This window comes from Salmo trutta, chromosome 21 (genome assembly GCF_901001165.1).
Source record: "Salmo trutta chromosome 21, fSalTru1.1, whole genome shotgun sequence".
Classification (NCBI taxonomy): domain Eukaryota; kingdom Metazoa; phylum Chordata; class Actinopteri; order Salmoniformes; family Salmonidae; genus Salmo; species Salmo trutta.
In genome coordinates, this window is record NC_042977.1 from 21,636,813 (window position 1) to 21,662,890 (window position 26,078).

Genomic DNA, 26,078 nt, shown 5'->3' on the forward strand with positions numbered 1-26,078 from the left:
ACGTAAAGCATCTGAACTGGTCATAAAACATCTAACCCTGGCAGACACAGCTCTCTATGACTGTTCTTCTGGGAAAGCACGCACATTGCTTACATGTTTCTTTTTCTTGATGGATCCTTCTATCCTGGCGGAAACTGTTTCCAGATCAGAACTATATTTCAGATACACTGAACATGTTTATAGGCTAACAGAGTGATTGTGGATACACCTGTTCATGTTCTCTCTCTGTTCAGGAGTGATTAGTACAGCAGCCTATCAGTAGCAGCACTAGCGTAAAGAAAAATACAATATTTAACCTCTGTAGTGGATGTGACATTGTCACGTCTGTCAGCTAATGTGACACAAAGTGACACACAGAGGAACACTTCAGAGGAAACTGAATTCATGCCAACATCAGTCTGACGATGGTTAAACCAAATCATATGAAAATGCATTTTTATTCTGGTTATTCATTCACTTCAGAAGATCCTCTGAAAATGAGTTGTGTTGTGTTTACAGGAGGAGCTAGTATGAGAATGAAAAGGAGACACTCAAAATTACATGAAGGTCTTTCCTCAGTGCATTGTAAGCTTGTCTCACTAACATTAACTATGCTGTGCTGGTTCACCTTGTTCTTTTTAACATTTGTGGGTAAGTTAAATACATTTAACAGTAATGATCATGTGTAATTACTTAATTACAAGCTTGGAAAAACAACACACAAGCTTTGACCAGAAAAATATAACTTTTATTTCAAGTCAGTTTTCTGCAGGTGATAGTTGTGGGGATGGAATTTTCTCCATCAGTCTTGAGGAGGATGTGATACATGGTAGCAGTGTCAAGCTATCCTGCAACTACACATTGTCTGGTGGAGGCAGTGTCTTATGGTATCACCAATATCCCACATCTGCTCCCCAATTCCTCATCCTCCTCAGTGTATTCAGCATCTGCTGAGACAATAGTTACTGCTGATCAACCTTATCCTCAACTGTCAGTTAATGTTGACAAAGTGACCGAATGTGTGGATCTGAAGATCTCCTCTGCTGAAGTGACAGACTCTGCTCTGTACTACTGTGCTCTGAGGCCCACAGTGACAGGAAACCCAGAAACACTACAAAAACCATACTGTAATAAAGTCCTACTATTAAACACCATGTAATAGGTAAGCATCTGCATATAAATAATCAGAGACCATTTTCATGATGATCCATCAATTAAGTCATATTTGTTCATCACAGATTATAATGTTGATGTAATGTGGGTCCATTTACTGAATAGGAGGAGCTAAGATGAGAGGTGGAGAGATGATTCTCCTCTATCTGACTGGAACAGGGGGATGTCTTCAGTTCTGCCTCCTGATAACACACTGTTACACCCATCACCATGTTTCTCTTCCCTGTGTTTATCCTCTCTGCACTTGTTGGTGAGTATTAGTCTGACATTACATACTTTTAGTTTATTTAAGGTAACTGTCAAGTGTCATTTGTAAATAGCACTTCCTAGAAGAAATGTAAATGACTGATTATCTTTTCACTTGTAATGAATATGTATGTAATAATAACCAATGAAGTGAAAATGTTTATCTAAACGTAACTTTATTACAGGAGGCAGTTATGAGAATGACATAAGACCAACAGAGACAGAACATGGCATGGAGGGAAGCAGTGTTACTCTGTCTTGCAACTACTCTGGCTAAGTAGACTATCTTCAATGGTATCGCCAATATCCCAGATCAGCACCCCAGTTCCTCCTCTCTACTACAGTCGCCTCAAAGCCCTCTGTATTTAGAGCTGAACCTGATAACATTTGAATTTCATTTAATCTATCATTTGCTTTTTAAAAAAGTTTTAGATAATATATAATATTATGTTTTACAGGTGTCAGTTCTGGACAGGTTTTAACACCCTACACTGATGTAGAAGTGGCTTCAGAAAGGGACCGAGTTAAACTCTCTTGAAACTACACCTCTTCTGGTGTCACTCTTCAGTGGCAACAACAACATCCCAAATCAGCACCACAGTTACTGGTTATGGAACATATGACTGCAAAAACACCAGAGTTCACTCTTAATCATAACAAAAAAGCCAAACTTGTGGATCTGGAGATCTCCTCTGCTGAAGTGACAGACTCTGCTCTCTACTACTGTGCCCTGACGGCCACTGTGACAGGAAACCCAGAAACACTGCACAAAAATCTTCATATGTGATTCATACAATAATGGAGGGAATCTATTCCACTCCCCACCCACCCCCGATTCCCCCCAGTAGAGGGAACGAGAGATGCAGTATCACTGAAGAGAGGACAAATGAGAGGAGAGGAGAGATTGAGTATCTTTACAGCAACTGTACTTTGGGGTGGAGCTTGTAGGTAAACTAAGCAGAAATTATCAACAGAAAACCTTGCAGATGAAGTTGGTTTGGAGTATTCAGCTTCTGTTGTGCTATTAGTCAGTTTGACTTCCAACCCCAGCCATGTTGTTCATCTGGTCACTTATTATGTTCTCAGTAATAGGTAAGATATGGCTTTCAAAGTAGTGTCATGTTGTCTGTTTAGAAAATTACAACAATACACTTTCATTTTAATAAAATTATTACTCAATATACATCTCTTCCCATTTGCAGGAGGCAGTTATGAGCAAACTATCGAGCCAAACCAACAAGAAGTGTATGCAGAAGTGGGAAGTAATGTTCTTCTTTCCTGCAACTACTCCTCAGCAGACAATCTACTATGGTATAAACAGTCTCCAGGATCAGCTCCCCAATACCTTCTGCTCATCCCGCACTACAGTGGGATTGGACAGAGAGCTGATTCTCTTGACTCTCGCTTCTCTGGTAAACTGAACAAAGAGAAGACTCGTGTGGATGTAGATATCACCTCTGCTAAAGTGACAGACTCTGCTCTGTACTACTGTGCTCTGAAGCCCACAGTGACAGAAAACCCAGAAACACTGTACAAAAACCTAACATCGCCTGAGAGAGTACTTCTACACTATAGTTACAGGTTTCATTTGACAATAGTGCCATCAAGTGGAGTCAACATGCACCCATTCTATTGTGTCAAGAGGAGGACCTTAGTTTCACAAATAACATGTAATGAGAGGAACTGAGTGAATGTTCCAGGAGAAGATCATTTAACAGAGAATTCTGTCTAACACAATGAACACATTGTGTTAGACAGAGCACAACACGCACAAAATGCTAGCAATGGCTTAGCTAGCTTAATCGCTAGCGGCTTGTTCTCCCTATGAAAACTCACCAAATCCTGGCTTCAATCTTTCCCTCAACCCCTTTACAGCACGTTTGGATAGATAAGGGAGTGTTAATATCTGTTTTTCTCTTTTTAGTTCAGTTTTATACAACTTCTCCCAACGATTTGAAACGTAGTTTTTCTTCCATAGAATGGCTGTAGCTCTTCACGTTCCATTCTAGCTCCTTTTCAACATGCTGGCCCCACATGAGGTTAGGAAAGGGACTAAGATAGAATATTCCGTTTTGATAGGCTCAAAGTAAACTGCTTGTCATGCAGCTTCTGACAGCTGATTTGTAATAGCTGTCAACTTTTAAACATATCACAATATAATATAATATGATCGGTTACTGGAATCTCACTAGTAATAATAAGTATTAAACATTAGTTTACCTGCGTTACTGTCACGGTTGTCGTCGGTGAATGAGGACCAAAATGCAGCAGGTTCGTGTATGCTCATTTCGACTTTTATTAACTACAAAAAATGAACACTCCAAAACAAACAAAACACGAAAACGAACGAACAACAAAACAGTCTGGCAAAGCCTAGGGCTGAACACAGAACAATCACCCACAACATCAAACACAAACACACCCTCATATATGGGACTCTCAATCAAAGGCAGATAGACAACACCTGCCTTCAACTGAGAGTCCCAACCCCAATTAACCAGATTAAACAGACATACTAGACTAGACATAGAATACCAGAACACCAAAACAGTACCCAAAAACCCCGGAATACTTAAACCAAATGCCCTTTAACAAAAACACACCACCCCGAACCACATAAAACAAATACCCTCTGTCACGTCCTGACCAAACTACAATACTAATTAACCCTATACTGGCCAGGACGTGACAGTACCCCCCCCTTAAAGGTGCTACCCCAGAAGCACCTTAACAAAAAATAACCCCAAGCAACACCAAAAGAAAAATTCCCCTTTTCTCAAGGGAGGGAAGGGAGGGTGGCTGCCGTCAACGACGGCACTGTGCTACACCCCCCCTCCCCAACCCACCTATTTCTGGAGGTGGCTCCGGCTCAGGCCGTTCCAGACTGTCTGGGCAGTCTGGCAGCTCGGGACAGTCTGGGCAGTCTGGCAACTCGGGACAGTCTGGGCAGTCTGGCAACTCGGGACAGTCTGGGCAGTCTGGCAACTCGGGACAGTCTGGCAACTCGGGACAGTCTGGGCAGTCTGGCCACTCGGGACGTTCAGGGCAGTCTGGCCACTCCGGCAGGTCAGGGCAGTCTGGCCACTCCGGCAGGTCAGGGCAGTCTGGCCACTCCGGCAGGTCAGGGCAGTCTGGCCACTCCGGCAGGTCAGGGCAGTCTGGCCACTCCGGCAGTTCAGGGCAGTCTGGGCAGTCTGGCAACTCGGGGCAGTCTGGGCAGTCTGGCAACTCGGGGCAGTCTGGCAACTCGGGGCAGTCTGGCAACTCGGGACAGTCTGGGCAGTCTGGCAACTCGGGACAGTCTGGCAACTCGGGACAGTCTGGGCAGTCTGGCCACTCGGGACATTCAGGGCAGTCTGGCCACTCCGGCAGGTCAGGGCAGTCTGGCCACTCCGGCAGGTCAGGGCAGTCTGGCCACTCCGGCAGGTCAGGGCAGTCTGGCCACTCCGGCAGTTCAGCGCAGTCTGGCCACTCCGGTAGTTCAGCGCAGTCTGGCCACTCCGGCAGTTCAGCGCAGTCTGGCCACTCCGGCAGTTCAGCGCAGTCTGGCCACTCCGGCAGTTCAGCGCAGTCTGGCCACTCCGGCAGTTCAGCGCAGTCTGACCACTCCGGCGACTGTTGACTGGCGGGCAGCTCCGACGACTGTTGACTGACGGGCAGCTCCGACGACTGTTGACTGACGGGCAGCTCCGACGACTGTTGACTGGCGGGCAGCTCCGACGACTGTTGACTGGCGGGCAGCTCCGACGACTGTTGACTGGCGGGCAGCTCCGACGATTGTTCACTGGCGGGCAGCTCCGACGACTGTTGACTGGCGGGCAGCTCCGACGACTGTTGACTGGCGGGCAGCTCCGACGACTGTTGACTGGCGAGGCTGGGTTTACGCACTTGCCGTTTAGTGCGGGGAGCGGGAACAGGACGAGTCGGACTGGGTGGACGCACTTCCGGGTCCGCACGAGAGACAGGAGCTGGAAACCCAGGGCTATGGAGGCGCACAGCCGGTCTAGATCTTACCTCCTGCACAACCCGCCTTGGCTGGATGGAACTAGTAGCCCTGTACGAGCGGAGTGCTCGTACAGGGCAGACTGGGCTGTGCAGGGGCCTGATGGTAGCCGTGCGTAGAGCGGGAGTTGGGTAGCCTGGTCCTCGGAGGCGTACCGGCGACCAGATGCGCTGCGCAGGCATCCTCCTACCAGGCTGGATGTCCGCTCTAGCACGGCACCTGCGAGGGGCTGGAATAACTCGCACCGGACTGTGCGTGCGTATGGGTGAGAGTGCGCTTCTCAGCAAAACATGGCGCTCCCCACCTCATACGCTCCTCCATATAACCACGGGTAGCTGGCTTCCGGCTCTTCCTTCGCCTAGCCAAACTACCCGTGTGCCCCCCCCAAAAAATTTCTTGGGGGTGCCTCTCGTGCTTCTCCCTCAGCGCGTCTCTGGCCTCGTACCATCGCCTCTCCGCCTTGGCTGCCTCAATTTCCCACTGCGGGCGCTGATAATCCCCAGCCTGATGCCAAGGTCCGGCCCCTTCCAGAATTTCCTCCCAAGTCCACTTCTCCCGCCAGTCCAACTCGAACGCCGTCTGCTCCTTCCTCTGCTGCTTGGTCCTTTGGTGGTGGGTGATTCTGTCACGGTTGTCGTCGGTGAATGAGGACCAAAATGCAGCAGGTTCGTGTATGCTCATTTCGACTTTTATTAACTACAAAAAATGAACACTCCAAAACAAACAAAACACGAAAACGAACGAACAACAAAACATTCTGGCAAAGCCTAGGGCTGAACACAGAACAATCACCCACAACATCAAACACAAACACACCCTCATATATGGGACTCTCAATCAAAGGCAGATAGACAACACCTGCCTTCAACTGAGAGTCCCAACCCCAATTAACCAGATTAAACAGACATACTAGACTAGACATAGAATACCAGAACACCAAAACAGTACCCAAAAACCCCGGAATACTTAAACCAAATGCCCTTTAACAAAAACACACCACCCCGAACCACATAAAACGAATACCCTCTGTCACGTCCTGACCAAACTACAATACTAATTAACCCTATACTGGCCAGGACGTGACAGTTACACAGGCGACACACAGCTGTACATTTCAATGAAACATGGTGAAACCTAAAAATGTCCTACTCTGGAAGCCTGGGATTCAGACATAAGGAAGTGGATGGCGGTAAATGTTTTACTTTTAAAGTCAGAGATGCTACTTTTAAACTCAGAGATGCTGATGCTAGATCAACAGAGATGCTAGTTCTAGTTCCCAGGAAACAAAGAGATCTGCTGTCAGATCTGAAAATGAATCTCGATGGCTGTACAGTCTTCTCGAATAAAATTGTGAAGGACCTCTGCGTTACTCTGTACCTTGATCTCTCCTTCAACACACAGAAAAAATATTTCAAGAGCAGCCTTTTTTAATTTTCAAAACATTGCACAAATCGGAAACTTTTTATCCAATTTTGATGCAGAAAAGCTATTCTACGCTTTCGTCACTTCAACAATAGACTACTGCAATGCTCTCCTCTATGGCTACCCGGATAAGGCACTATAATCTTGACTAGAACCCCCAAAAAGTATCATATTACCTCAATGCTAGCCTCCCTACAGTGGCTTCCTGTTAAGGCTAGGGCTGATTTCAAGGTTTTATTGCTAACCCACAAAGCATTACATGGACTTGCTCCTACCTATCTCGCCGATTTGCTTCTTCCGTAAATACCTACACGTATGCTACATTCATAAGATGCAGGACTCCTTATTGTTTCTAGAATTTCCAAGCAAACAGCTTGAGGCAGGGCTTTCTCCTAAAGAGATCAATTTGTATGGAATGGTCTGCCAATCCATGTGCCCATCTGTAAATAGCACAAACAACTACCTCATCCCCATATTGTTATTTATCTTCTTGCTCTTTTGCACCCCAGTATCTCTACTTGCACATCATCATCTGCATATCTGTCATTCCAGTGTTAATGCTAAATTGTAATTTTTTTCGCCTCTATGGTCTATTTATTGCCTTACCTCCCGACTCTTCTACATTTGCACACAATGTACATAGATTTTTCTATTGTGTTATTGACTGTACGTTTGTTTATGTGTAACTCTGTGTTGTTGTTTTTGTTGCACTGCTTTGCTTTATCTTGGCCAGGTCGCAGTTCTAAATGAGAACTTGTTCTCTTCTGGCCTACCTGGATAAATGAAGGTGAAAAAACAAAAAAATGTGAGAGACTCAAACTTGGTCTCAACCTATAAGTCTTTACTGAAGCCTAATTTCTTCAGTAGGTCCTATGATTGAGTGTAGTCTGGCCCAGAGATGAGAAGGCGAACAGCAAGGAACTGGAGTGACGACCCACCCTTGCTCTGCCCGGCCGGCTCCCCTATATCCACTGGGATTCTCTGCCTCTGACCCTATTACGGAGGCTCAGTCACTGGCTTGCTCTCTCTCTTCCATCCTTCCTGTCCTCTGGCTCGTGCGGTGAAGAGATCTTCGTGGGCTATACTTGGCCTTGTCTCAGGTTAGTAAGTTAGTGGCCTGTTGATATCCCTTGGTGGTGTGGGGACTGTGCTTTGTAAAAGTGGGTGGGGTTTTATCCTGCCCGGTTGTCCCTGTCCAGGGGTAACTTTCCCCTGACCCCCCGGCCCGTCTCATTCTCCTGTATCTATCCTGCAATAGTCTATGTGCCGGGGGGCTAGGGTCAGTTTGTTATATCCAGTGTAATTCTCCTGTTTTATCTGGTGCCCTGTGTGATCTTAATATACTCCCTCCATTTCTCCCATCTCACTCCCCCCTCCCAGAGGACCTGAGCCCTAAGACCATGCCTCAGGACTACATGGTCTGATGACTCCTGGCTCTCCTCGTCCCTAGTCCACCTGGTCATGCTGCTAACGCAGTTTCTGCTGTCCTGTCTGCGACTATGGAACCCAAACCTGTTCACTGGACTTGACACCTTGTTGTGCTGCTGACAAAGTTGCTGCCGTTCTGCCTGTGGCTATAGAACCCTGAGCTGTTCAGAGCCAGGTTCCTTTTTAGATTTCTTCCTAGGTTCCTGCCTTTCTAGGGAGTTTTTCCTAGCAACCGTGCCTCTACATCTGCATTGCTCGCTCTCTGGGGTTTTAGGCTCGGTTTCTGTATACAAAAAGAAGCCAGTCTGACACGCAGATGTGGGATGAAGGCTTTTTGCTCAGAATGAACTTTATCCAAATCAAGTGTGATAAAATATTATACAATTCATATTGAAAGGTTTATTTGCAGATTGTACATATGGTATAGCATTACATATTATTGTGGATCTATTACAACAACAAAAAATAAATACAAATAACAAACAAACAATAGCATTCCCTAGACATTTCCATATAGAAATTAAGTCTAAAATAATCTAAGGAGGAGGCCAATAGGAACTGAAAACCCCTAACCACAAACCACAGAAGAACAATTACATATTGAGTTGTCAAACACTGGTATAGGCTGGTTATACCTGCAACCATGAGGATGTCTCTGTAGAGGAACTACTCAGCTCTCTCACTGTCTTATCTCTCAGTTGGTTTATCTAGTCTGTGTCAGGATGTCACTCATATTACTGTGCTGAATTCTCATATTAAACCAAATAACATTTTGAGAACAAAATGGTAGTAATACTTAAAAGTTCATATTCTTACTCGTAACATGTCTTTACATGATAAGGGTATCTAATCCAGATATTTCCATTGACCATTCAACTTCATTTGGGATTAACATTAACACAATGACAATACTTATGTTGTTGCATCTGATAGTATGGAGCAGGAAACAAAAACTCCAGTGAAGCCTGAAGTCAATGCTCTCCAAAGAACAGACATCACTCTGTCCTGCAACTACAAGGGCAATGTTAATAATCTCCAATGGTACCGTCAATACCCCGGATCCAGACCAGAATGTCTTCTTTTGATCCTGTAAAGCAGCCAGGATGTTTGTACAGAATACATCCATTAGAACTCCACGACACACTGGTAGACTGAATGAAGAGAAGACCTTTGTTGATCTGGATCATTTGATAAGAAAAGTAATTAAAGTTGGCACATGTATAATATTTCATTATTCATGTGAGGATTTAGTGTCTTTATTCTCAGAAGTTCCTCAACATTTAAACGCGGTCAGCAAAGTGAAAGTAGAGTATGAAGGGTTTTCTTTATATTTACCCACAAACAGACATTTCTGCAGCTCCTGGCTGATCTTCAGGTGAGGTACCTTCTTATCCTACATGTGCTGCCCACTACCCCTTCTGAAGGACGGATTAATCAGGCCCAAGTGAGCCTGTTGGCTCGTCCACTGCTTCTCACTCTTCAGCCACAACCACTGAGATGCTCTCTTTGACTCCTGATCAGTTATATGACAGATCATCTTTGTCTGTGCTCCTCCTATAGACTGCCCTCCACAGTTATGAAGTCCAGTGACAAGGTTTTTCTATGTATAATAATGATACAATAGTTCCATCTAGTGTTCAACATTCTGCCCGACAAGGTGAAACCTTGACATTGCTTGTATTTTCAAGGGCAAGTTACTTGTGAGATTCAATAGGTGTCAGTAGAGTTTCGTCAGTAGAGTTTAATCAGTTTGCTTCTATCCTTTAAGCTAGAAATAACAGTTTTTTGCATGTGCTGCGTCTCAATCCACCGCATCAGCCTATGGCGGTCTTCCGCATCTGCGCCGGAAGGTGGCCGAGCTGCAGCAGTGTTTTGTCAAACCATGAGACATCATGAAAATTGGTCTTCTCACAAAAGCATCTGTAGCGTCTGAACGGCTAGGCCTTGTAGTTAATTAAAGATGACACTCTCACGAATACGACGGTGGTCTCTCGTCTGAAGTCTTGGCTCAAGCAAGTCTCTTCTTCTTATTGGTGTCCTTTAGTAGTGGTTTATTTGCAGCAATTTGACCATGAAAGACTAATTCACACAGTCTCCTCTGAACTGTTGATGTTGAGATGTGTTACACATCTCTGTGAAGCATTTATTTGGGCTGCAATCTGAGGTGCAGTTAACTCTTATGAACTTATCTTCTGCAGCAGAGGTAACTCTGGGTCTTTCTTTCCTTTGGCTGTCCTCATGAGAGCCAGTTTCATCATAGCGCTTGATGGTTATTGCGACTGCACTTAAAGCAACTTTCAAAGTTCTTGAAATGTTCTGGATTGAATGACCTCCATGTCCTAAATTAATGGTGGACTGTCATTTCTCTTTCCTTATTTGAACTGTTCTTGCTATAATATGGACTTGGTCTTCTACTAAATAAGGCTGTGTACCAACCCTACCTTGTCACAACACAACTGATTGGCTCAAACGCATTAAGAAGGAAAGAAATTCCACAAATTCACTTTTAACAAGGCACACCTGTTAATTGAAATGCATTCCAGGTGTCTACCTCATGATGCTGGTTGAGAGAATGCCAAGAGTGTGCAAAGCTGTCATCAAGACAAGGGGTGGCTACTTTGAAGAATCTCGAATATAAAATATATTTGTGAGGATCAATGATGGTAGAGACGAGAAGCAGGTACAGGGAGAGAACATTTAATTATCAAAGGACATGGAACGGAACAGGACAGGACAGCGTCTGGACCTGAACACATAATGACATTAATGCAGACACAGGGAACAAACAGGGGAGCAGACAGTTATAGACGAGGCAATCAACAAAGGGAAGGAGTCCAGGTGAGTCCAGTGAGCGCTGCTGCGCAAAATGATAGTGACAGGTGTAAGTAATGAAGGGCAGCCTGGCGACCTCGATGGCCAGAGAGGGAGAGCGGGAGCAGGCGTGACAATTTGTTTTTGGTTCCAAAATGATTCCATATGTGATATTTCATAGTTTCTGTCTTCACTATTATTTTTACAATGTAGAAAATAGTAAAATAAAGAAAAACCCTTGAATGAGTAGGGGTTTCCAAACTTTTGACTGGTACTGTATATTTCCTGAGCTTTCTTATAGCTCCCAGTTAGATTACAGACACGTAAACATTATTCCGTTTGATTTATTTTTGAATGTCATTTTTTGCCATTTATGAATTTGTTATTCAATGCGTTTCTATGGGATTTCATAATAAAGGCCAAGCATAATATTTGATCAAATAATTTTGTTATATATTTTTTAATACCTAAAGGGGTCCTAAAATTCCAAATCAAATAGCTAAATCCATGGTATGACCATCTTAAAATAATTATATATGTCAACCTCTTAGACTCTAGAGAATTAAATTATGCATGTGGCATGCCAACACTTTACAGGTGTCGTTGTGGTATGACTTCCCCCACCAATTAGCAAATCAAACTAAATCAACCTGAGAAGGGCAGCAATTCACAGGGAATCCTTCTGGCAGTTCAACTAAATTGAATATACAATTAGCTCCTCCCCTAATGCATTGCCACACAAGTATGAGACTTCTCAGCTACAGTGGATGGAACATAAAGTTTTTAACAGTCTTCTCTTCCTCTACACATGAATCATAATGGTACATTGGCTTAGGAATACTTTACTTATCCTGGCTGCATGCTATTTTGGTAGAGTATAGTGCTTTTCCTTCCTATTATCTTTGTCTGAATCTTAGCCTATTCATTATTATGTAAAAATAATAATAAATAAACTATTGTAACAACTTTTTCAGATTGCAAAGGTGAAGAGGCTGTTGACCAGCAGAGTGGACATGTTACTGCCCTTGAAGGAGAACTGGTAACACTAAGCTGTAACTACACTACTAGTAGTCCATCTCCTGATCTCTTCTGGTACATCCAGCAAACTAGGAACTCTCCTCAGTATGTCCTGAGAAGAGATCGTTATTCAGAAGGGAGCAATAGTGATGAGTTCAAGAAGAGGTTTGATTCCAGGCTGAATTTCACATCTAGCTCTGTCCCCTTGACGATCCAGAGGTTGCTGCTGTCTGACTCTGCTGTGTACTACTGTGCTCTGAGTTCCACTGTGACAACAAGTGATTCAGTCACTGTCCAAAAACACAGGCTTGAGTGTTGTTCAGAAAATGTCAAAAGCTTCTCTGAGGGATCATCAGTGTCTCTGAGCTGTACATATGAAACAAGCAGCAGTAACCTCTATCTTAACTGCTACCAACAATACCCTAACCAGGCACCTCAGTACCTACTGTATAAAGGTGCCAGAGAAAATTGTGTTGACCATATCACAAATATGACTAGAGTGGCTGGAGTCTTTGACAATTTTTAGGGCCTTCCTCTGACACCGCCTGGTATAGAGGTCCTGGATGGCACAAAGCTTGGCCCCAGTGATGTACTGGGCTTTACGCACTACGCACTCTTGATAGAACTTCGGTAGCCTTTTTCTCAAATTTGCTTTGTTAAAATCCCCAGCGACAATAAATGTGGCCTCAGGATATGTGGTTTCTAGATTGCATAAAGTCCATTGTAGTTATTTGAGGGCCGTCATGGTATCGGCTTGAGGGGGAATATACACGGCCGAAGAGAATTCTCTTGGGAGGTAATACGGTCAGCATTTGATTGTGAGGTATTCTATGTTGGGTGAACAAAAGGACTTTAGTTCCTGTATGTTATCACAATCCCACCATGAGTAGTTATTCATGAAACATACACACCTGCCCTTCTTCTTCCCAGAGAGATATTTATTCCTGTCTGCGCGATGAACTGAGAACCCAACTGGCTGTACTGACTCAGACAGTATATCCCGAGAGAGCCATGTTTCCGTGAAACAGAGTATGTTACAATCCCTGATGTCTCTCTGGAAGGAAAACCTTGCCCTGAGCTCATCAACTTCATTATACAGAGACCGAATATTCCCTGTGGCTCAGTTGGTAGAGCATGGTGTTTGCAACGCCAGCATGGTGTGTGCAATGCCAGGGTTGTGGGTTTGATTCCCACGGGGAGCCAGTACAAAAAATAAATTAAAAGTATGAAATGTATGCATTCACTACTGTAAGTCGCTCTGGATAAGAGTGTCTGCTAAATGACTAAAATGCAAATATACTTGGAAGTGGTGGGTGAAGTGTGTATCTCTTGAGTCTTACTAGAAGTCCACTCCAAGTACCTCTTCTCCACTGGTGTTGTTTTTGATCAGCCTTTGGAATCAGTTCAATAGCCCTGGGAGGTATTTACAAAGAATCCAATTCGGGAAAGTTGTATTCCTGGTCGTAATGCTGGTATTGCTAGTGAGTTACCGCCACTCTGATATCCAAAAGTTTTTCCCAGCTGTATGTAATGACACAAAAACAATTCTGGACTAATAATGTAAGAAATAACATATACAAAAAGTTTCCTAAGAGCTAGAAGCCCTATCTGTCGGGGCCATCTTGTCTGGGAGGATCTACAGGAATGATCCTTTTCAAACTGTACATATGATTACAGGAGTCATATTTATGTGAAATAGTTGGTCCGGCATATATTAGATGAATGAGGATGTTACCTGGTTTGATCTGGATGTTCTCTACATTTTGTACAGGTGAACCACACAACATTTTGTAAGTGAGGATGTTTTGTTGATGGTAATTACTTTTTTAACTTCTGTTAATAGCTTTTGTTTCTATATTCTCTTTACAGGACAGATTGCTGGGGATCACATTACTCCTGTAAAGCACAAAGTTATCAGGACAGAGGGAATACCTATGACTGAGCTGCTCATTTGATATAAGCAGAAATTATATAGATTTTTACTGGTACCGGCATTATTCAAAGCAGGCTCCTCTGTTTCTGCTGTATAACAACCTTGTCTCAGAGAAATTTTGACTATTCTGTAAGTAATTCAAGATACACAATTTTATATGATATGTTAAGAATTACAATTTGTATTATATGTTACCAATTTGCAAAACGTATGATATGTTATGAATAAGCAAAACGTACATTATGTTATGAATTTGCTAAACGTACTATATGGTACAAATTCGCTAAACGTATAATATGTTACAAATTCTAGTTAGGTGGCTAGCTAGGTTAGGGGTTAGGGTTAAGTTTAGGAGTTTGTTTATAGGGTTAAGATAAGTGTTAGGTGAAGGGTTAGCTAACATGCTAAGTCATTGCAAAGTACCTCAAAAGTATTAAGTAGCTTAACATTTGCTAATTAGGTCAAATGCTACAATTGTCCCTGATGTGATTCGAACTTATAACTTTTGGGTTGTTAGACATTCACATTATACGCCCAACCATCCACCTTACTTTTGTTTTTTGCCTTAACCATCTGTCTTATGAACCATACCAAACATAACATAACATACTAATTTGACTTTCCCAGATTTACATGTACTATGTTACGTCTAGTCAATGAGACCGGGCTGTGTATAAAGCTGCCATATCACAGAGCGGTAGTGAACATATCCCTGATAAGAAATATACATCCAAAACGTCTCAGACATCAACTGAACTGATCATAACAAGGCTAACCCTGACAGACTCATCTCTCTACTACTGTGCTCTCAGGGATTTTTATAACCAGTATTGTTATACCCAGTGATACATATAAGACCCTGTACAAAAACCTGCAGAACAAAATGCTTTGTTGCTGTGTGGATCACCATTAAACATCAAACCACAACTTGATATAATAATGGCAGAGAACTGTGGTCACACCTGTGCTGTGTTCAATCACCAGGTGGTCTAGTGTTTCTCTGTCTTCATATTCAATGCACTGTGAGAAAGATGTGTAGTTTACTCTTCAGTCAGTAGTCTTCAATTTCACTTACCATAAGTATTTTATTTTGGCTGGGAATATGACAAAGTGCAACAATATTATTATTTGTAATTACTCCTCCTCACAATTCACACTGCTTGGTGGTGTAGTATGCAAGTCATCCTGAAGGAGGCGACCTAACAAAGCACACACCCCTTATTCAGAGGATTCTACAGACAGACACCTCCCCATGGTCTACTACTGCATGTAATACAGAACAACATGAAGCATCAACAGTAGGACAGAGGGTGTCAAAGCTATGTGATAGATCAGCATTGTTCTGATCCTAACCTTTTCCACTTCAGACAGACTGACTTGTCAGGAGAAATTGGCTGATCCTGCATGTTCTGGCTGCATCCTGCTTTGGTATAACATCACTCCATTCGTCTGTCTCTATCTGTGCATTTGTTCTTTTTATTTAGATATATTATTATCAAATGTTGTGAAGATATATTTATCTTTCTTTTCAGGTTGCAGAGCAGAAGAGAATGTAACACAGCCAACAGAAGATGTAATAGTCGTAGAAGGACAACCAACCACACAACACTGTTTGATACAACTTCTCAATCACCATATCTCTTCTGGTACAAACAACTAGCAATTGGCAAGCCCATGTTAATGCTGGCAAGGGATAGGTTTGGAGTTGGGGAAACTGTATTGAGTTCAAGGATAGATTTGATGCCCGTCTGAATGTCACAGCAAAGTCAGTCCCCTTGATGATCCAGAGGGGGCAGCTGTCTGACTCTGCTGTGTACTACTGTGCTCTGAGGCCCACTGCGACAACAGGATATACAGTGTCCTTACAACAATTATGGGTTTCATATGTGTCCATAGAAACATACTGTACCATTGAAAAGTTGGCACCAAAGCACAATACGTATTTAAATGTACTTTATGTACAGTAGTATACCTGAATTAGATACTCTGTAGACTACATTAGTGTTTGCACGAATTAAATAGAAGATGTGTACATTTTCACAAAATAATTAGTATGTTTATTATATTCACTTCATGGAAAATGTATGTAATTGACAATTGCTTTAGGCTACTTTTCATTTAATGTGAGCTAGACGTAAGGTTTTCACTTTGTCTTATGTTCTGCAAAGAGGGCTTATACAGTTGAAGTCTGAAGTTTACATACACTTAGGTTGGAGTCATTAAAACTTGTTTTTCAACCACTCCACAAATACTAACTATAGTTTTGGCAAGTCGGTTAGGACATCTACTTTGTTCATGACACAAGTAATTTTTCCAACAATTGTTTACAGACAGATTATTTAACTTATAATTCACTCTATCACAATTCCAATGGGTCAGAAGTTTTACATACACTAAGTTGACTGTGCCTTGAAACAGCTTGGAAAATTCCAGAAAATGATGTCATGGCTTTAGAAGTTTCTTATAGGCTAATTGACATCATGTGAGTCAATTTGAGGTGTACCTGTGGATGTATTTCAAGGCCGACCTTCAAAGTCAGTGCCTCTTTGCTTGACATCATGGGAAAATCAAAAGAAATCAGCCAAGACCTCAGAAAACAAATTGTAGAACTCCACAAGTCTGGTTCATCCTTGGGAGCAATTTCCAAACACCTGAAGGTACCACGTTCACCTGTACAAACAATAGTAAGCAAGTATAAACACTGTGGGACCACGCAGCCGTCATACCGCTCAGGAAGGAGACGCGTTCCGTGTCCTAGAAATGAACGTACTTTGGTGAGAAAAATGCAAATCAATCCCACAACAACAGCATAGGATCTTGCGAAGATGCTTGAGGAAACAGGTACACAAGTATCTATATCCACAGTAAAATGAGTCCCGTATCGACATAACCTGAAAGGCCGCTCAGCAAGGAAGAAGCCACTGCTCCAAAACCATCATAAATAAGCCAGACTACGGTTTGCACCTGCACATGGGGACAAAGATCGTACTTTTTGGAGAAATGTCCTCTGGTCTGATGAAACAAAAATAAAACAGTTTGGCCATAATGACCATCGCTATGTTAGGAGGAAAAAGGGGGAGGCTTGCAAGCCGAAGAACACCATCCCAACCGTAAAGCACGGGGGTGTCAGCATCATGTTGTGGGGATGCTTTGCTGCAGGATGGACTGGTGCACTTCACAAAATAGATGGCATCATGAGGTAGGAAAATTATGTAGATATATTGAAGCAACATCTCAAGACATCAGTCAGGAAGTTAAAGCTTGGTCGCAAATGGGTCTTCCAAATGGACAATGACCCCATGCATATTTCCAAAGTTGTGGCAAAATGGCTTAAGGACAACGAAGTCAAGGTAGGTATTGGAGTGGCCATCACAAAGCCCTGACCTCAATACCATAGACAATTTGTGGGCAGAACTGAAAAAGTGTCACGATTCTCTAAAGCAGAACCCAGAAGCAGACCAGGACAAGGTGAGTTGAACGAAGGTGAGTATTTATTTACAGACTCAAATGTGAAAGCAGAATAATCCAGGAGACGGAGCAGGCAGCGGAGGTGAGTTGGTGAGAGTGAATAGGCAGATCCAAATGATGTCACAGAAGCCGCCGACGACCAGGCAGGGGTGGGGTGAATGTTCAGGGAGAATGACTGTAGACAGAGTAAACGGAGGTGAGTACACGGCAAGCAAAAAGTACAGAACAACAAAACTAACTCTAGTAAACTTGAGGCTGATACGCTGACACAACATACTGTTCATTGCTAACGATACGGCAGGGAATGGATGTCAGGTCAGAGCTTATGAAGTGGAGAGGTGATGATCAGGACCAGGTGTGCAGATAGCTGATGAGATGCAGGTGCGGGTAATCGAGAGATCTCCCGCCTAGCTTCGTCGCCCGGCAACCAGACAGGGTGCGTTCAGGAACATCAGGAAACAGACTCCAAGACAGAATACAGGCAACTCAGGCAGAAAACAGACTCAGGAAGCGGGATTCATGACAAAAAGTATGTGCGAGCAAGGAGGCCTACAAACCTGACTCAGTTTCACCAGCTCTGTAAGGAGGAATGGGCCAAAATTCACCCAACTTATTGTGGGAAGCTTGTGGAAGGCTACCTGAAATGTTTGACCCAAGTTTAAATTGTTTAAGGCATTACTACCAAACACTAATTGAGGGTATGTTAAAACTTTTTAGGGATAGGGTCTGTATTCGGAAGTTTGGATGACTGAGGTGCCCAAAGTAAACTGCCTGTTACTCAGGCCCAGAAGCTAGGATATGCATATAGATGCATGTAGATTTGGATAGAAAACACTGTAAAGTTTCCAAAACTGTTAAAATGATGTCTGTGAGTATAACGGAACTGATATAGCAGGCAAAGACCTGAGGAACATCCATCAAGCAAGTGGGATATTTTTGATGTGTGTAGTTTTCAATTGAATGCCTATACAGTATGTAATGGGTTAAGACCCAGATTGCAGTTCCTATGGCTTCCACTAGATGTCAACAGTCTTTAGACATTGTTTCAGGCTTGTTTTCTGAAAAATTAGGAAGAATGAGACCATTTTGTCAGTGGACTGTAGAATGAAGCAGAGCTGGTTTGCGCACGTGACCAATTGCGCGCCCTTTGTTGTTGGATGTATTTATCTGCATGTTGTGACTGCCTTTGAGCCAATGGATTACTGAACAAAACACACCAACAAAACTGTGTTTTTGGGATATAAAGAGGGACTTTATCGAACAAAACAAACATTTATTGTGTAACAGGGACTCTTGTGACTGCAACCAGATGAAGATCAAAGGTAAGTGATTAATTTTATCGCTATTTCTGACTTTCGTGACTCCTCTACTTGGCTTGAAAATGTTTGTATGCTTTTGTAAGCGGGGCGCTGTCCTCAGATAATCGCATGGTATGCTTTCGCCGTCAAGCCTTTCTGAAATCTGACACAGCGGCTGGATTAACAAGAAGTTAATCTTTAAGCCGATGTATAACACTTGTATCTTTTATGAATGTTTATTATGAGTATTTCTGTATTTTGAATTTGGCTCTCTGCAATTTCACCGGATGTTGTCAAGGTGGGTCGCTAGCGGAACGCCTATCCCAGACAGTTTTAACTTCTGACCCATTGGGGATGTGATGAAAGAAATAAAAGCTGAAATAAATAACTCTCTACTATTGTTTTGACATTTCACATTCTTAAAATAAAATGGTGATCCTAACTGACCTAAGACAGGGAATTTTTACGAGGATTAAATGTCAGGAATTGTGAAGGTTTAAATGTATTTGGCTAAGGTGTATGTAAACTTCAGACTTCAACTGTAAATAACATTAACCCATACATTTCTTTACAATCTTTCCTGTCTCTGAACAGGCTCCTTCTTCATGTCTGTCAGTTGATGGTGATATACAGGCTGAGATGGACATGGAAGAGAGAGAGAGAGGATCTCTACCTCTTACTGTAACTCACAGTCACTCTCAGTGTGTTCTGTATAACCAAGGTACTCTGTCTGATCATCTGGCTGGTTCTTGATGTATTCTGCTTTGGTATGATGGAACCTTTTCTCTCATTGGTTAATCTCATCTTTTTAACTAATTTTAACTATAGTTTTATAATATCTTTCTATCTTTATCACTAAGTCGTTGTTTTTTCCCCAGAGTGCTCAGGAGACCATGTCCAACAGCAACCAGGTGTGATTGCTACAGAAGGACGACTGGTAACACTGAGTTGTCAATATAACACCAGTGCTAATAATAATGCATATCTATTTTGGTTCAAACAAGAAGCAAATTACTTCCCTAAACATATGCTGAGCCGTTATTCTTTTGGATGTGGAGACAATGCTGGAGGGTTCAAGGATAGATTTGATGCACACTGTACAAAAACCTGGAAAGAAAACTGACATTCCCCAAATATTCCCTCATTTTGAATTTCGGGTGTAGCTGGTGCAGTGGAGTCAGGCGCAGGACAGCAGAGATGAGTAATAAAAGCAACTTTACTCAAAATTACCAAGTACATGTAGTAATTCCAAGCTTACACAAAAGGACCGAAATACATAAAACAAACACGCACAAAAACATGTAATTGGGGAATTGAAACCAGGTGTGTAAAACAAAGACAAAACAAATGGAAAATAAAAAGTGGATCAGCGATGGCTAGAAGGCCGGTGACGTCGACCGCCAAATGCCGCCCGAACAAGGAGAGGGACCGACTTCGGCGGAAGTCGCGACATTACCTTGTCTAGACAAAACACATATACACTGAAAATTAACAATCAAAGATTTTCAAGAAACATTAATAATAAATAAAAAAATATTGGAAAAGATATCTGATTGTGTTACTGATTTATACTTTAGATTTGAGATATAAATAGGAAAACAAAATAAACTGTGAATGAATGAATTGCCTCATGTTGAATAGATTAATTATCTTTTATATCTTCCCTTCAAGCAACGTTTCCCCCTATGAAATCACAGTAGGTCAGTCGGGTCCTTCTGCCAAGGCTGTTGCCCTAAAATCAAGATAAATAACACAGTTTTATCCAATATCAATACAGGGAGACTAAGGTAATCGTATTTCAGTGCAGCCCTCTATTTTGAGGATGTGGCAGTGGCATAAAGCAGCAACAAGAAGTTGCTGTTACTTAAGCTCATCTGACAACTCTCTGTATTTGGGGTGGGGCTTCAAAGGTTTGAGAAGAGATGGTCCATTCAAAACTAGAAGGAGGAGGATGTTTTTTTTAGTATACACAAATCTTGCTGTGCTGTGTGTTATCATTTTCACTTCCAGTTTCAGCCACAATGTCAATCCCAACATTTATTTTGCTTTAATAAGTGCTTGCATGTAAGTCATCTACTATAATAAGTCAATTTAGATTAAAAAAAAAATCTAAACTAAGTGTTGATGTGTTGAAAATAGATCTATAAAAGAGTAATAACAGAAGAATAACATATTTTGCATCTCTTGCAGGTGACAGTAATGGTCAGAACATTGAGCCAATCAGAGAGGAGGTGTATGCTCCAGCAGGTAGCAATATTACACTTTCATGCACCTACTCATCTGCAGTCTCTCTTCAATGGTATCTCCAGGACCCTGGATCACCTCCTCAGTATATCCTGCTTATCCTGCATGGTGTTGGGTCTCCATCACGGGCTCCAGGTCTATATTCTACTGATTTCAGCCCTTATAGGTTATAATTTAGAGAATGATATTACTCCAACCAGCCCTGAGGAGTATTATAGAGGGTAGCAGAGTTAAGCTCTCAGCTTAAACCAAATAACATTTAGAGTTTCCTGCGTTCTATTAATGGTTCCATAAAAACGAAATGGTAGTAATACTCTAAATGTGTAATTGTTACTGTTATCGTGTCTGTCTGTTATAGGGACATCTAATCCAGACATTTTTCATACAACATTCATCTTCATTTGGAATTAACAAAGATAAGTAAAAAATAGAAAATAGAAAATAAAAGTAACAAATAATTAAACAGCAGCAGTAAAATAGCAATAGCGAGGCTATATACAGGGGTTACCGGTACAGAGTAAATGTGTGGGGGCACCGGTTAGTCAAGGTAATTGAGGTAATATGTATATGTAGGTAGAGTTAAAGTGACTATGCATAGATAATAAACAGAGAGTACAAGCAGTGCAAAAGAGGGATGTGGTGCATTGCAAATAGTCTGGGTAGCCCTTTGATTAGATGTTTAGGAGTCTTATGGCTTGGGGTTAGAGGCTGTTAAGAATCCTTTTGGACCTAGACTGGGCGCTCCAGTATCGCTTGCCGCGCGGTAGAAGAGAGAACAGTCCATGACTAAGGTGGCTGGAGTCTTTGACAATTTTTAGGGCCTTTCTCTGACACCACCTGGTATAGACGTCCTGGATGGCAGCAAGCTTGGCCCCAGCTATGTACTGGGCCGTACGTATTACCCTCTGTAGTGCCTTGCGGTTGGAGGCCGTCAATGAAAATGGGGGCATGCTCGGTCCTCCTTTTCCTGTAGTCCACAATCATCTCCTTTGTCTTGATTTTGTTGTGGGAGAGGTTGGTGTCCTGGCACCACACGGCCAGGTCCCTGACCTCCTCCCTGTAGGCTTTCTCATCGTTGTCGGTAATCAGGCCTACCACTGTTGTGTCATGGGCAAATTTGATGATGGTGTAGGAGTCGTGCCTGGCCATACAGTCATGAGTGAACAGGGAGTACAGGAGGGGACTGAGCATACACCCCTGAGGGGCCCCCGTGTTGAGGATCAGCGTGGCGGGTGTGTTGTTACCTACCCGAACTACCTGGGGACGGCCCGTCAGAAAGTCCAGGATCCAGTTGCAGAGGGAGGTGTTTTGTCCCAGGGTCCTTAGCTTAGTGATTAGCTTTGAGGGCACTATGGTGTTGAACGCTGAGCTGTAATCAAGGAATAGCATTCTCACATTGGTGTTCCTTTCGTCCAGGTGGGAAAGGGCAGTGTTGAGTGCAATAGAGATTGTATCATCTGTGGATCTGTTGGGGCGGTATGCAAATTGGAGTGGGTCTAGAGTTTCTGCGATAATGGTGTTGATGTGAGACATGACCATCATTTCAAAGCACCATGGCTACAGATGTGAGTGCTATGGTTCGGAAGTCATTTAAAGGAAAGGGAAAGGGGGATACCTAGTCAGTTGTCCAACTGAATGTATTCAACTGAAATATGTCTTCTGCATAGGCAGATATCTTTTGTGTTCTTGGGCACAGGGACTATGGTGGTCTACTTGAAACATGTTGTTATTACAGACTCAGTCAGGGACAGGTTGATAATGTCAGTGAATACACTTGCCAGTTGGTCAGCTCATGCTCGGAGTACACGTCCTGGTAATCCGTCTGGATCTGCCACCTTGTGAATGTTGACCTGTTTAAAGGTCTTACTCACATCATCTACGGAGAGTGTGATCACACAGTCGTCTGGAACAGCTGATGCTCTCATGCATGTTTCAGTGTAACTTGCCTCGAAGCGAGCATAGAAGTAATTTAGCTTGTCTGGCAGGCTCGTGTCACTGGGCAACTCGCGGCTGTGCTTCCCTTTGTAGTCTGTAATAGTTTGCAAGTCCTGCCACATCCGACGAGCGTCGGAACAGGTATAGTACGATTCAATCTTAGTCCTGTATTGATGCTTTGCCTGTTTGGCGGTTCATCAGAGGGCATTGCGGGATTTCTTATAAGCTTCCGGGTTAGTCCCGCTCCTTGAAATTGGCAGCTCTACCCTTTAGCTCAGTGTGGATGTTGCCTGTAATACATGGCCTCTGCTTGGGGTATGTACGTACGGTCACTGTGGGGACGACGTCATCGACGTCTTTATTGATGAAGCCAGTGAGTGATGTGGTGTGCTCCGTGTGAAGTAACAATGTTTATTGTAACAACAGGGGCAGGCAAACAGGGGCAGGCAAACGACAGGTCAAGGCAGGCAGGGGTCAATAATCCAGTGTAGGAGCAAGGTACAGGACGGCAGGCAGGCTCAGGGGCAGGCTCAGGGGCAGGCAGAGTGGTCAGGCGGGCGGGTACAGGGTCAGGAAAGGCAAGGGCCAAAAACCAGGAGGACAAGAAAAAGAGAGGCTTGGAAAAGACAGGAGCTGACAGGACAACGCTGGTAAGCTTGACAAACAAGACAAACTGGCACAGACTGACAGAAAACACAGGTATAAATACCCAGAGCATAAGTGGGGAAGATGGGCGACAACTGGAGGGCATGACATATAGTTCCTATTGACTTTGTCTGAATCTTAGCCTATTAATTTTTTATAAAAATCATAAGTAAACTATTATAACTACTTTTTCAGATTGCAAAGGTGAAGAGGCTGTTGACCAGCAGTGGACATGTTACTGCGAGCAATAGTGATACGTTCAAAGAGAGGTTTGATTCCAGGCTGAATTTCACATCTAGCTCTGTCCCCTTGACGATCCAGAGGTTACAGCTGTCTGACTCTGCTGTGTACTACTGTGCTTTGAGGCCCAATGTGACAACAAGAGAATCAGACACTGTACAAAACCTCAGGTTAGAGTGTTCAGACAATTTCAAAAGCTGACGATACACAGAAAGAGGAGGAGACAAGGATTTCATAGTCTCATAATGGCCTAGTTACATCAGAGTGGTATTACTCTTCTCCACTGATCTCACAGTAGCAGACATGGAACCCTGGCTGAGGAATTTACTGATTCTTGCTGCATTTTGTTATGGTATTATAATATTATTTTAATGATTTGTTTTCTGCCTTTGCTCTCATTCCTTTATTTTATCAAACATATATTTCTCACTACAATATAACCAGTGTTAAGTTCATACTTTTTATTTCCTCAATCATGTTGCTTGATTATTTTCCTCTTAATACAAATGTGTATTACATTATTTTCCAGAATGCAGAGGAGAAGACTCAGTCACTCAGCCACCAGGAGATGTGATTGCTACTGAGGGAGAACAGGTCACACTGGACTGTCAATTTGATACTCTAGATACAAGTCCATACCTGTTCTGGTACAAGCAGGGAGCTAATGACTTCCCAAAGTATATGCTGAGGAGAGTGACTTTCGGATCAGATAATGCCATTGAATTCCAGAGGAGATTTGATGCCCATCTCAATTTAACTACATTTAAATCAGCATCAAAATCAGTCCCCTTGACGATCCAGAGGTTGCAGCTGTCTGACTCTGCTGTGTACTACTGTGCTCTGAAGCCCACTGTGACAGGAAACTCAGAGACACTGTACAAAAACCTATAACATCTGATTACAGGGAGAAAGTTATCAACAGGCAGTAGAATGAATATGTCCTAAAATCTAAACACCTCCATACTAACCATAACCCTAACTTCATGTCAAGATCAGATATTCATTTCAAACTATTTTCTTCATAATGAAGTATTACATGAATGGTGTACCACTGCATCAAATACCCTAGTTTCATACTCCTAAGTATTCTTATAGCTATGACGACTCTATTCACTTCCATGCCAGTCAGAAGAACTACAGTATTTTTATCTCTGAACACTCAAAAGCAAATGTATATCTAATAATGACACAATAGTTCCATCTTGTGTTCAACATTCTGCCCACAAGGTGAAAACTTGACAATTCTTGTATTTTCAACGGTAAGTTACTGGTGAGAGTCAATAGGTGTCAGTAAAGAATCATCAAATTGTTCCTATTTCTTTAAATGATTCATGCAGCATGCCAACACTACAGGTGTCTGTGTTGTAGAATTTCCCCACCAAACAGAATATACATTCATTATGTTTTAACCCTTTCTTGTCACAATTGCATATTCTTCTTGTATTCACAATTTGCAATTAATTTATACACTGGACAAAAATATATAATGCAACATTCAACAATTCCAAAGCTTTTACTGAGTTACAGTTCATATAAGGAAACTAGTCAGTTGAAACCGGGATTCTTGTCTACCTACTGAATTGAACATAACCCTGGTATTAACCCTAACACTAGCTTCAGTTGGCACAAATAATGAAACACATTAGAAGAAGCAGGATTATGAGGCAGACCATTTTCTACTTTTTAACTCCAGGCAGAGTTGCAAAGAAAAAGCCATATCTCAGACTGGCCAATAAAAAGAAAAGATTAAGATGGGAAAAAACACAGACACTGGACAGAGGAACTCTGCCTAGAAGGCCAGCATCCAGAGTCGCCTCTTCACTGTTAACGTTGAGACTGGTGTTTTGCGGGTACTATTTAATGAAGCTGCCAGGTAAGGACTTGTGATGCGTCTGTTTCTCAAATCAGGCACTCTAATGTACTTGTCCTCTTGCTCAGTTGTGCACCGGGGCCTCCCACTCCTCTTTCTATTCTGGTTAGAGCCAGTTTGCGCTATCCTGTGAAGAGAGTAGTACACAGCATTGTACGAGATCTTCAGTTTCTTGGCAATTTCTCTCATGGAATAGTCTTCATTTCTCAGAACAAGAATAGACTGATGAGTTTCAGAAGAAAGTATTTCTTTCTGGCCATTTTTAACCTCTAATCGAACCCACAAATGTTGATGCTCCAGATACTCAACTAGTCTAAAAAAGGACAGTTTAATTGCTTCTTTAATCAGAACAACAGTTTTCAGCTG

The 26,078-nt window shown here is 42.6% G+C and overlaps 1 long non-coding RNA gene and 1 gene segment (V, D, J or C); one reads left to right on the top strand and one right to left on the bottom strand.

The window, feature by feature from the left end:
* Window positions 1-8,632: 8,632 nt before the first annotated feature.
* On the bottom strand, window positions 8,633-9,839 carry LOC115156972 (uncharacterized). Its single transcript, XR_003868361.1, has 2 exons — window positions 9,587-9,839; window positions 8,633-9,429 (listed from the first exon to the last, which is right to left on the bottom strand). It is a non-coding gene; the product is annotated as an uncharacterized LOC115156972 (long non-coding RNA).
* Window positions 9,840-24,051: 14,212 nt separating this feature from the next.
* On the top strand, window positions 24,052-24,780 carry LOC115156957 (T cell receptor alpha variable 19-like). The segment is given in 2 exon segments: window positions 24,052-24,194; window positions 24,372-24,780. Coding segments are annotated over 2 exon segments (411 nt in total).
* The last annotated feature ends 1,298 nt before the right edge of the window (window positions 24,781-26,078 follow it).